The sequence below is a fragment of the Echinops telfairi genome, unplaced genomic scaffold (genome assembly GCF_000313985.2).
Source record: "Echinops telfairi isolate 266 unplaced genomic scaffold, ASM31398v2 ScPeMD7_7457;HRSCAF=8495, whole genome shotgun sequence".
Classification (NCBI taxonomy): Eukaryota; Metazoa; Chordata; class Mammalia; order Afrosoricida; family Tenrecidae; genus Echinops; species Echinops telfairi.
This window is the reverse complement of record NW_022111357.1, coordinates 33,358,804-33,371,376: the sequence shown is the minus strand read 5'-3', so window position 1 is coordinate 33,371,376 and position 12,573 is coordinate 33,358,804. Positions and strand designations below refer to the sequence as shown.

The 12,573-nt window shown below is 53.6% G+C and overlaps 1 protein-coding gene across 1 annotated transcript in view; it reads left to right on the top strand.

Moving 5' to 3' along the window:
* DISP3 (dispatched RND transporter family member 3) overlaps positions 1–12,573 on the top strand; it is a 154,221-nt gene that overhangs the window by 9,314 nt on the left and 132,334 nt on the right. Inside the window, exons 3-9 of the mRNA XM_045299199.1 lie at positions 5,641–5,777; positions 6,623–6,757; positions 7,227–7,387; positions 8,774–8,913; positions 9,822–9,970; positions 10,054–10,215; positions 11,265–11,426. Of these exons, the coding sequence (XP_045155134.1) occupies positions 5,641–5,777; positions 6,623–6,757; positions 7,227–7,387; positions 8,774–8,913; positions 9,822–9,970; positions 10,054–10,215; positions 11,265–11,426 (1,046 nt within the window). The remainder of the gene's footprint in view (positions 1–5,640; positions 5,778–6,622; positions 6,758–7,226; positions 7,388–8,773; positions 8,914–9,821; positions 9,971–10,053; positions 10,216–11,264; positions 11,427–12,573) is intronic.

The window sequence follows — 12,573 nt, the reverse complement described above, 5'->3', positions numbered from 1 at the left end:
GGCTTGGTGGGCCAGAGTGTCCTCCCCTTCCTCTCCATCCTTCTCCGTTTCTCCCGTGTGCTCTAACCAGACACACCCCTCTCCCCAAGCTGTAGCCCCAGTGCTGTCCTCTGAAGTGCATTTTGGGGGAGGGGGGCAGCGCGGTGTCCACATAGGGGACGGCCCCACAGACCTCTCTATTGGTTCCCTGGTACACCCTGGTATGTTGTATTCACCTCTTGGCACATCTGGTTGAAGGCTGGTCTCTCCCTCTCCTGTGGAGATGTAAACAATACCCTCCCCTTGGGTACCTTAGTGCCCTGCTCCTCCGGACCCATGTCTCTCTTTCCCCCTCTAATTGAGTTGGCTGCCGTAGGTGTCCCTGGATTGGGTCTGGTCCCTGCCCCAGTTGCGGGACCTCACCCCAGGGATGGATGGATGTATCTAGTAGCTGTTCCCCTGTGCCCCGTTTTCTGTCTTTTTAAAGCTTATCTCAGCGGACTCATGTTGCACTTGCCCTTCTGTTGTGCTTGGCTCACTTCACTTAGCGTGGTTTCCTCCAGCTCTTCCCGCCCTCACTTCCAATGAGCTTTCTGCCTGCCTTTTCCAAGACAAGAGGTGTTTGTTCTTCTGGCCTCCCGCGCACTCAGTGGTCTTTGCCAACACAGAATCAAAGGCTTCAATTCTCCGGCTTCCCTATTCACGCCCCGCTTTCACATGCAGATGAGGTGATTGAAGGCACTGTGGCTGGGGTCAGGCGCCCCTTAGTTCTCAAAGTGACAAAGTGATGGCTTTGCCCTTTTAACACTTCAAAGAGTTTTTTGCAGCAGATTTGCCCAACACCATATGTTTGATTTCTTCATTGCTGGTTCTATGAGCTTCGATTATGAATTCAAGTAAAACAAAAATCCTTGACAACTTCAATTTTGCTCCATTTATCATGCTCCTGTCTAACGGTCCAGTGATGAGGAGTTTTGTTTTCTTTCCACTGAGTTATAATCCATACTAAGGCTATTAATCACAGTTAAAAGTTCTTATCAGCTAATTTTCAATATAGGGATCACCTGTGAATCACTTTTGTTTTGTTGGTTTTTTTCTCCTGAGTTTCCTCTTTGGCTTGATTTACTGCTCATATGGCCCCGTATGTTGATATGTGTATTAATTTTTACTGAGTGATGAACATTATGTATAAAATAATAGAGATCCAAATGATGCTTTCCTCCAACAGAGAAGATTGATCTTTCCTTCCACTAGGCAGACAGAACTTTACGGGTCACTTTTGAACAGTCAGTGACTACTTAGAACTACAGCTGCTGTTGCTGCCCTGAAAAGCTTACCTCTCCCTCCCGCTTGCCCTTGGCCCTCCAGGAGTTCTGGAGGGCTTCCCCTTGTTGTTAGGTGACGTGGACACAGCAGAATGAACACTGCCTGGCCCTGCAGCCTCACAATGGTTCCTGTGCCTGAGCCCATTGCTGCAGCTAGGGGCAGTCCAGCTCCTGGAGGGCCGTCCTCCCTTTTGCTGCCTCTCTACCAGACCTGACGTCCTTCTCCAGGGACGGGTCTCTCCTGACCACACGTCCAAAGTACGTGAGACCAAGTCTCGCCATCCTCGCCTCTAAGGAGCGCTCTGGCTGGACTTCTTCCGAGACAGATTCGTCTGTCCTATAAGTGGCCCATGGTAGTTTCAGCATCATTCTCCAGGACCACAATTCACTGCATCGGTTCTCCTACAGTCCGCCTTACTGAATGTCCAGCTTGCACATGCAGATGAGTCAGGTGCACCTTAGTCCTCAGAGTAACACCCTTGCTTTTCAACACCCTAAAGAGGGCTCGTGCAGCACAGTTACATAAGCAACAGGTTGTTTTTGTTTTTAATCTCTCGATGGCTGCTTCCTTGAGCATTGATTGTGGATCCACGCAAGACAAATCATTGACAACGTCAGCCTTTTCTCCGTTTATGATGATGTCACCTGTTGACCCACCTGTGAGGATTCTGGTCTAGGTAGGAGTACTGGCCGCCCACGAGCTATTTACCTGATACACTAGGGGGGAAAAGTTTAGATCTGTATTTTTATACCCAGCAACTAGGGTGACACCTATAAGTCACTGTACAAATGCTGTACATGTGAGTGAGTAAATAAATGAATTATTAAACTTTCAATGTTCTACTCGAATTAAAGAGGAATTAGGCTATTTAATCCAACAAAATTTATATCATAAATTTCTTTCTCCTTGGCTTTTGAATGTCCTGTTTGTCCTTCTTAACAGCTTTAGTAAAGTATGCATAACTGCCTACAATACACGAGGCGTGTTTCAGTTTCATTATTTGGGGCATATTACACATCTGTGAGCCCTTCACCCCAGAGGTTCCCTCATGCTCTCTTGATCAGCACTATTATCTTTTTTCTGTTCTTTTGTTGTTGACCTATCTTTGTCATCTTACTTCAGGTAGATTTCTTGTGAGCAGCTGGACCTAACCCTAGCAATCTGACGCTCCCTGCCTTTCAGTTGGGATAAGCTTAGATGACTTACATTTAATGTAATTACGAATATGATTATGGTAATGTAATTACGAATATGAATATGGTCTGTCTTGTTTCTTTTTTTATTTGTACGACCCTCATGGTCTTCGTCCCTCCTTCTGTGGGACTAATCGGGTTCTTTGGGTGATGGTGGGGTTTACTGTCGCACTGTGTCTCCTTTCTTGACTGTGTAGCTTTAATTCTTTGTTTTGTTATCTTAGTGGTTGCTTTAGGGTTTATAGTATACATCTCTAAATGACTAGGGTACCCTCAGGCAATATGATGCCACTTCATGTGTAGTGTAAGGATCATATAATATGCTCTCATTTCTCCACTCCTGGACTTTATTATATTGTTGTCATATAAACCTCAAATGACATTTGTTATTTTTAATGGGCAATTATATGTATATATATATATATATATACACATATATATACATTTTAAAGCCATTTTATGACATATAGTCACATACCATACAGTTCAATGGTTTAAATTATTTTTTTAAAGTTCTCAGGTCAATTAAGTTTTAAAGACATTTCAGTACATATGTCTCCGTGAATAGAATTCGTGGCTGTAATTCACAAGCGTCGTACCTTCATTCATTCCCAGCGTTTCACAGGTGTGGGCGCTCAAATGCACCTCAGTCTCCACAGCGACGGCTGTGCTTTCGAGCACTTCAAAGAGGTCTTGTGCAGCAGGCTTTGGCTCCTGCTTCCGTGGAAGGTGATGTGGATCAAAGCACAATGAAACCCTTGCCAACCTCCGTCTCTTCTCGGTTTACCGCGGTGCTGCTGACTAGTCCAGCTGTGAGGGTGTGCTTTGTTTCAAGCTGAGGTTTAATCCACAGTGAAGGCTGTAGGCTTGGGTCATCTTGGGCAGTCCAGTCCTCTGCCCTTTCAGCAAACAAAGTTGTGCCGTCCGGGTTTTGCAGCTTGTTCATGAGCTTCCTCCCATCCTGATGCCACGTTCCTCTCGTGTGCTCCAGCTCCTTGAATTACTTGCTCACCAGACACGTTGGACACGTGTGTAGTGAGAAGACACGCTCTGACGTCTGCTCTTAAACCACTCAGTCTCTACTGGTTCTGTTTGAACAACTGCCTCCTGGTCTGTATACCGGTTCCACGATGAAATGTTCGAGAAATCCCATTCTTTGCACTGTTATCCATGATGCCCTATGATCCACACAGCCAATTGCCTTTGCATACTCCATAAAGCACAAGTAAACATCTTTCTGGTAATTTCTGCCTTTAGTCAAGACCATGTGACATCGTAGTGCGTTCTCTCATGTCATGCCCTCTCCTGAATCAGGCTTGAGTTTCTGGAAGCTCCCTGTCAATGTGCTGCTGCAATCATGTTTCAGTTATCCGCAGCAACATTTTACTTGTACTAATGATGATTTCCACATCCCATCGACTCGGCTTTCTTTGGGTTGTTCACAAATAGGACCTCTTCCAGTCAGTTGGTTCGGTAGTTGTCTTCAGTTTGTTTTACAGACTGGAGTGGACATCAGCTTGTTGAAACACTTCAGTTGGAATGCCCTGGGCTCCTGGGGCTTTGTTTTTCACCAGTGCCTTCAGTACAGCTCAGACTTCTTTCTTCCATACCATTGCGTCTTGATCGTATGCTCCCTCCCGAGATGATTGCAGGTCAATTATTGTAGATACAGGGCCTGTGCATTCCTTCTTTCTTCTCTACATCTATCAATGTTTTGTTCATAGAATCCTTCAGTAGTGAAACTCGAGCCTTGATTGTTCTTTTTAGTTCTTCCAACTTGAGAAAGGTCCATGTGTGTTCTCCCATTTGGCTTTTCTAACTTTAGGTCTTAGTACATTTCATTATAACGCTTTACTTTGTTCTCTCAAGCTGCCCTTTGAAATGTTCTGCCCCCCTCTTTTTTTCCCTCTCTTTTTTTATTAGGGGCTCATACAACTCTTATCACAATCCATACATGCATCAATTGTGTAAAGCATTCTTTGCCCTCATCATTCTCAAAACATACTTCACCCTTTACACCATCCCCCAAGCTGCTCTGTGTCCCAGGGCAAGTTTCAGAGCCTCCGCGGACATCCCCCTTGAGCTGCTCTTTCTTTCCGGTCTCTTAAATGGCCTGCTTTCTCCACGCACGTTGCTCTGATGTCGTCCGCAACTCGTGTGGTCTTTGGTCATTCGTGTTCATTACATCAAATCTGTTCTAGAGAGTCTCAAAAGTCTAGTGGGATACACTCAAGTTATTATTATTTCCTTCATTAAAGATGCTGCTCCACAATCTCGTTACTCATGTTGTTTCTGACAAGTCTGCTGTCGCCCCTATCTTTGTTACTCTATATAATCTGGTTTTTCCCAGACTGCTTTTAAGATTTTTCTCTTGATCTTGAACATGAAGTGCAGCGTTGTAGTTCGGGGTTTTATGCTTGAGGTCCATTGCTCAGGCTTCGTGGATCAATGGGTTTAGCATTTTCATCCGTCATTATTTCTTCAATTATCTTCTGTAAACCCCATCTTTTGGGGGTGCCCAGTAGCCCGCAGTTAGGCTGCACTGATGCCTGGGCACTGTGAAAGCAGGTAAGCTGGTGTCATGCTGGGATGTCCAGTGTCTTGTCTGAAGTCTTTTCTCGTCACCTGGTTGTTTCCATGGAGAGCACTAGTAGTGCTTGTTGGGCCCCTGGGCCAGAGGCAGATGTCACTCCGGTGTATTTTAAACTCCGTTCGACCAGCCAGGTTAGAATTTATTATTATTATGAAAAATAACTCCTGTTAAGTGCAAAGTAAATAGCATTGTAAAACTAAGTGTCTGGGAGTCCGTCTTAATTTATAAATTTATTCTGGATAATTGAGCATTGGGAGATAACATTAAAATGTGATGCCAATTGAATCAGCAGAGAGCAACGGTTCTCAATCCTGATCATACGCCCGAGTGATTTGAGGTACATCACCTGAGAGATTTCAAAAGCACTATGATTTGGCCCTGCCTTCGAAAAAGCCTGATTTGATTGGTCTAGGCTGTGGTCTGGACTTGAAGATCTTTGGAAGCTCCCGTGCGATCTTCATGTACAGAGTCCCTGGTAAGGTGGTTAGCTCCCAGGACTGTCTCTAATCGCCTTCCTGTCTCTGTGCCCCCACACCCTCCCTTCCCTAGCAAAGTCCAGGTTCTCTACGGAGGAACAGACCTCTTTGACTATGAGGTGCGGAGCACCTTCAACAACGACATGCTCCTGGCCTTCATCAGTAGCAGCTGCATCGCCGCCCTGGTCTACATTCTCACCTCTTGCTCAGGTAGGGTTTCTCCTAAGACCCGGCAGGAACCAGCCCCCTTCCTCTCCTCGGTTTGTGGCCTCCTCCACAAGGATGCCAGAAATGGTCTTGATCTGGCATCTAAGAGTGGGGAGTGGGCCGGGGGGTGGGGAGGGGGCTCAGATATCATCTTCCAACCCCCAGGCAGGTAGACTGAGGTCCCGAGGCAGGTTGGGCCATCCCCAATGGCCCACACGGAGGACCCCACATAACGTGTTGTGACCTTTGTCAACTCTTGCCTGCTGATGGCTTTATTCTGGAGAACCTGGGGGTGTTGGGGACAACTCTGAAGCCCACTCTACAGTCTCAAGGCAGCTTTCCGTTGGTTCCCCAGTTCACTGCCAAGCACACTGGCCCGCTGCCACCGCCCTGTGTCCACTAACTGCTGCTCACTGCTTTGTACAGCAGGCCGTCTGAATTGCTAAGGTGAACAGGAGCTGGCAAAACCTTTCCAAGTGAGAAAGACATCGACTCATCCATCTAACAGATAGTTACTGGTCTCCGGCTTTGTGCCATTGGCCATCAGGTGCTGGGGATCCAGTGGTGCCCAGGAGAGACACAGTTCTTACCCCTGGGGGACCCGTAGTCCAACTAGAGTAAATGCACTACACGTACAACGTTGGTAATGATGCGCTCGAGCTAAGTTCTACAAAAACAAGGTCACGTGGCCAACATGACTTAGTCTGAGAAGTACACCTATTGCCTGTGCCGTGGGACAGACACGGTGGGGTGAGGCAGGACCCCACTGGGGTCAAGAACAAAAGAGAGAGTTTGTGTCCCTCCGGAGCCCACTCCATTGTATCCCCTTGTGCCTCTCACCCTCTCAGTGTTCCTGTCCTTCTTTGGGATTGCCAGCATTGGCCTTAGCTGCCTGGTGGCACTCTTCCTGTACCACGTGGTGTTTGGCGTCCAGTACTTGGGCATCCTCAACGGGGTGGCTGCTTTTGTGATAGTGGGCATTGGTGAGTTGCCTCTGTTGCCATGGCAGTGGGCCTCCTACTTGGAAACCTTAGCCCTTCCCCCAAAGAGATCCTTTTCCTTGAAGGCAGTTCTTAGCATCCACAGGGCTCTAAAAGATGGGTTCTGCAGTCTCTAAGCATTGGATGGTTGGGGTGTGGGCTGGCTCCTTGGCATATGGTGGGTGGGGCCCCAGGGGTGGGCAGAGCAGGGAGGTGTGCCAAAAGGGGTTAGAAATGTGGGGAAATCTAGAAAGGGTGGAAAGGGGACAAAGTTAGAAGGGACCTGGCTCTGGGGCTTGGACTCCTGTGGGTGGAGCCAGAGTAGAAGGAGACTTTGTTAGCCCCAAACCAAGAAGCAGGACCCTCCCAGGGGGCCACTCAGGTTTGATGTGGACCCCGGAGGGCCATCTGTGGAGTCAGCAACCCAACCCAGAGCCTGCCCTGCCGGGCCGGCCGGGCCTCCCTCCCACAGGTGTGGACGACGTCTTCGTGTTCATCAACACCTACCGCCAGGCCACCCATCTGGAAGACCCGCAGCTGAGGATGATCCACACCATTCAGACAGCCGGCAAGGCCACCTTCTTCACCTCCCTGACCACGGCCGCCGCCTATGCAGCTAACGTCTTCTCCCAGGTGGCCGGCCCACCCCACGCACGCCCTGCCCCAGCCACTTCCCTCGGCCACACACCTGTTCCCTGGTCTCTGCCCTGCCCACCGTGCCCCTCCTCTTTCACCAAGCAGCCTTTGCTCCAAGACACATGGTATGTCCCTGGACTCCATTGTCACTGAGTCACCCATTAGCAAAACCTTCACAATAGGAAATACAATCGTACAAGTGTCATTCGTTATCAGTGCTCACTAGGGGAGCCCATGTGGCTCGGTGGCTCCGGAGCTCAGCTGCTAACCTAAAGGTCAGCTGTTCAAACCCACCAGCTTCTCCTCGGGAGAAAGATGTGGCGATCTACTTCTCTGGAATGTCCAGCTTTGGAAACTCTGGGGGGCAGTTCTCCTCTGTCCCCTGATGCTGGTTACTAGTAATACAACTGCCGCCCTGAGTCAGCTTCTACAGCTTTCACATGTAGTCAGCACCTGCCTACGACAAAGGTTCAAGTGCCACTCCTACCTTCTCCATACAGAAACAGAGGCCCAGAGAGGTACAGTGAGTTCCTTAAGGTCACACAGCTTGTAAGTGGCGATGCTGACCAATCTCCTGCAGAGGTGTAGTGAGGGGGGACGCAGCGGCCAGAGCGGGCAGGTGCAAGTCCACAGGGTACCAGAAGAGGCTGGCTGGTGAATCAGGCCGCTTGTCTCCCGGCGGAGCACCAGAGATGGCCCCTGGGCAGTTGCCCTTCATCAGCCTTCTGGTCTGCGAGCCCCTGGTCCTGAGCTCTCTCACCTCCTGGCCCTCGTACCACTGCGTCTCTCCCTTGGCCTTCTTCCCGCGGTCCCACTGCCCTGCGTTGGGCTCAGGAGAGTCATTGGGGCTGGCTGGATCCTGGGTGCTGGCAGAACCTAGAAGGAGGGGAGTCGGCCCAGATCTCTGGTTTTAGGACGTGGCCATGCGGTACCTCACTGATTAGCCAGGGCTTCCTGGAGAGTCACATCCACAGCATAGGATTTGAAAGCAAGCAGAACTAGGGTCAGATCCCAGCCTGCCTCTTACTAGCTGAGATTCTGAACAAGCAGTGAGCCTCATTCTCCTCGTGTGGATTCGCCGGGGCTGAAACCGATGATGGCTGTGAACATGCCACGGTTTTCTTCTGTGACACCCCGCTTTGTCCCAGGCAGCCTCCTCCCCTCCCTCTATCAAGCGCTCACCCCGTGCCGGGCCCGGCTCCAGGCAGTGGCTGCAGCACCGATGACCAGAACCCCCCCACGAGAGTTGGGCCCTGCCCCTCTGCCTTCCCACCTGGCACCAGCTGTCTTCCCTGCCCTGCCATCCCAGCCATTTTCCCCACCCTCCTCCTGGGGGTGCACCCGGCCTGACCGCCTCCCCCCTCCTCCCCATCCTGGTCCCAGATCCCGGCGGTCCACGACTTCGGCCTGTTCATGTCCCTCATTGTGTCCTGCTGCTGGCTGGCCGTGCTCTTCACCATGCCCGCCGCCCTGGGCCTCTGGAGCCTGTACCTGGCGCCCCTGGAGCAATCCTGTCAGACCAGGTGAGCGGGTGCAGCCCGTGCGGGCCTCTCCCAGAAGCCCTGTGGTGCTGCACTGAGCGCCTCCCGTGTGCCCGGGGAAGGAGCAAGGTGATGGCACAGTAACTACCACAGGGATCACCTGCCATGTGCCAGCAGAACCCTGCTGGTGCTGTGGGTCAGGTGTTGGGCTGCTGGCTGCAGGGTCGGCAGTTCAAACTCACCCACCACTGCACTGGAGCAGGGTGAGGCTGTCAGCTCCCGTCAAGATTTACAGTCCCCGGAGCCCTTCCCGGGTCGTTAGGGCCCGGAATCGACGTGGGGGCGGAGGTCTGGGGCTGAGCACCACGTGGCAGGCTGTCTGTTGCCGTCTGGGGCTGAGCACCACGTGGCAGGCTGTCTGTTGCCGTCTGGGGCTGAGCACCACGTGGCAGGCTGTCTGTTGCCCTGTGGCGGCTGGCATGTTACTGTGCCACCGTAGTTCAGATAGCAGCAGGGTCACCTGTGGTGGACAAAGGAGAAATGCCTGGTGGCATATGGCCTGGCACGTGCTGCCAGTGAGACTCACTGTGTTGTGTTCTCACCCCGGCCCGTGAGGCAAGCCTCGCCTCCCCGACACTCAGCCAGGGTCTCGGCTGCTTCCCCAGGACGACTGACCGGCTGCTTCCCCAGGCTAAAGCTCTCCTCCCCTGCCTGGTCACCATCTCAGTGGGTGGTGGCGACCTTCTTGGTGTTGTCTGCCCCCCGGGTACTGGCCACTGCCACCATTGTCTCCCAGGGGAAGGAAGACCGCATGGCCTGGGTGGATGGTTCTAGAAGGAAATTGGGGGCTGACTCGCAGGAATCTGATGACCCTTCTGTTGGGGGGTCGGGAGGCTAGCCCCCCCCCCCATGCCAAGACCCTCTGGGCTCACCCCTCTGCCTCCCTTTAGCTGCCACCAGAGCTGCAGTCGCAAGAGCTCGCTGCACTTTCCCAGGGATGTTTTTGCCATTGCTGAGCGGGTCGGCGGCTGCCCTGCCCAGGGCCCTATCCCCTACCTGGATGATGACATCCCCTTGCTGAACGTGGAGGAAGAGCCAGGTGAGAGCTCGGCCCCCCTGGAGAGGGGCGTGGCCAGGGGTCTGTCCCCCTCACCCCAAGGGACCCCTGTTCTGCCCCGGCAGTGTCGCTGGAGCTGGGAGACGTGGCCCTGGTGTCCATGCCCCCCGAGGGCCTGCAGCCAGCCCCTGACAGGAGCAGCCGGGGCCAGCTCATCACCCAACTACAGGAGCTGCTGCACCACTGGGTCCTGTGGTCAGCCGTCAAGAGCCGCTGGGTCATCGTGGGTGAGTGGACACCCCCCACCCCGCTGCCTCCAAAGGACAGGCTATCACTCAGCGATGGAACCTGCTGGTTGGCTGCTAAAACGTGGGTCACAGCGGGGTGACCAGGAGGTGGGGCATCTCAGAAGATGGCAGTGGGTCTCATCATACACGGCAGCCTCCAGGTGAACCAGCCATCCGAGTCTCGGAGTCTCACACCCTGGGCCTCGGCTTCCTGCCGGCCATGGTTCCTGTAGCTGCCACGTGCTGGATACACCCAAGGTCGCCCAGCACGTGGGCCTCTGCACCCTATTCTGCAAGCTGGCCCGAGTAAACCTACCTAGCTCGCAAGGCAGCCGTTAGGGTTCAACAAGGGAGCATAGGTGAAGCAGCTCAGGAAGCATGTGGCCCAGCGGGAGTGCTCAGGCACTGCTGCGGGCTCTCACCATTGGCATCCACGGTGTGTGGGGTCGTGCAGGGATCAAGGGAATGTGCCAGGTCTCGTGATAGAGTTCTTGCCATCCGTGCGAGAGACGCAAGTTTGATCCCCAGCCAGCACACCACACCCTTAGTCCCTCTCTGCGGGCCTGGGCACTCTGGTGCCGTCCCGCAGATGTGGGAGAAAGGGCTGGTAGGCTCTTCAGAACACCAACCCTCGGGAACCTGGAGGGCAGCTGGTTCCCCCCAGGAGTGTTAGCTGAGAGCTTAGAGCAGCGGTTCTCAACCTGTGGGTCACGACCCCTTTGGGGATCGAATGACCCTCTCACAGGGGTTGCCCAATTCATCACAGTAGCAAAGTGACAGTGATGATGTAGCAATGAAAATAATGTTGGGGGTCACCACCACATAAGGAACTGCATGCAAGGGTCATAGCATGAGGAAGGTTGAGACCCACTGGCTTAGAGTGAAGCGTGCAGCACAGCCAGTCCCTCTAGCCAGGGCTCCAAGAGGCAGCTCCCCTCGCCAGCGGGGCCTTCACCCCTCCCTTATGATACCCCCACCCCAGGCAAGGAGCAGCTCTGTGCCCGGCTTCCCGGGGCTCCCGGCCCACCCACTGTGCTTGTCCCCTGCAGGCCTTTTTGTGTCCACCCTCATCCTGTCCCTGGTGTTCGCCAGCCGGCTCCGCCCCGCCAGCCGGGCCCCGCTGCTCTTCCGGCCCGACACCAACATCCAGGTGCTGCTGGATCTCAAGTACAACCTGAGCGCCGAGGGCATCTCCTGCATCACCTGCTCAGGTGTGGGCTCCCCGCCTGTCTCCCCCAGGGTTCCCTGCTCTCTTTAGAGTCCAGGGCTCAGGGACCATCAGCCTGGGCTCACCATCACCAAGCCCCTGGCACCTCTGCGTTTCATGACACAGCTACGCATGGGGGCCGGGGGCACAGACAGCTTGGCCTTTGCGACCCGCCCAGCAGCTACGCAGAAGAAAGCCCTGGCGGCTGCTTCCACTTAGATTACAGCCAAGAACGCCTCGGGAGCAGTTCTACTCTGACTCTCGTGGGACTGGAGTGGGCCCTAACTGGACAGCGAGCGGTGCGCCTGGTGTCTTGGATTCCAGCGCGCTGCCTCAGGAAGGACCTCCGCACGGGAGAGGCAGGAGTCCTAAGCTCCGGGCAGGCACAGTGGATCAGCTAGCGTCTTAGGACGGGAGTCTTGGTAGGCCAGCATCATGGAGGTCTTCCTGGAGGAGGCTTGAAGAACAAAAGAGTTAGACAGGCTGAGAGGGGCCCTTGGCACAGGGGCTCCCCAGAGGTGGGCAAGGTCAGGGCTGAGTTTAAGGGGATCCTTTGAGGTGAGTGAGGCAGGCCAGATGGGCCAAGGGCGTTGGCAGCCAGTGGAGGATTTCTGCTGAGAGGAGCTGTGCTCGGACTCCTGACCATTGTTCGGGGGTGAGTCTGGCGAGGAGACCAGGCCGAGGCTGGCGCAGGTGCCTCGGCAAGAGAGGCCGGGGTGGGGGCCTGCCGAGGGGTGGGCTGGAGTATTTGGAGGTGAGATCCCTAGGCCCTGGTGCCAGGGATGAGCAGGGGTGGGGTGGGTGAGTGAAAGAAACCTCCTGGCTTTAGAGCTGTCCTGGCCCAGGCCCTCCCCTTACCAAGAGGAGCCTGGGCGGGGAGGGGGCAGGGGGCAGCTGACCCAGGGTCACACCGCTTTGCCGGGCCATCGAGAAACAGCTAGAAGACGTCTGGGCGAGTGAGTGTTCCTAGCTCAGGGGAGAGGCTCCCGCTCGTTGCCTTTGTTTAATTGGCACCGGGTTCAGATTGACCTCCCTTCCCCCTTCTTAAGAGCATCAGCCAAACACGTGCTCATTGCTGCATCTGAGAGGGGCCAAAGAGAGTGAGACAGACAGAGAGACAGACATGCACCCACACCCACCCACACCCAGCC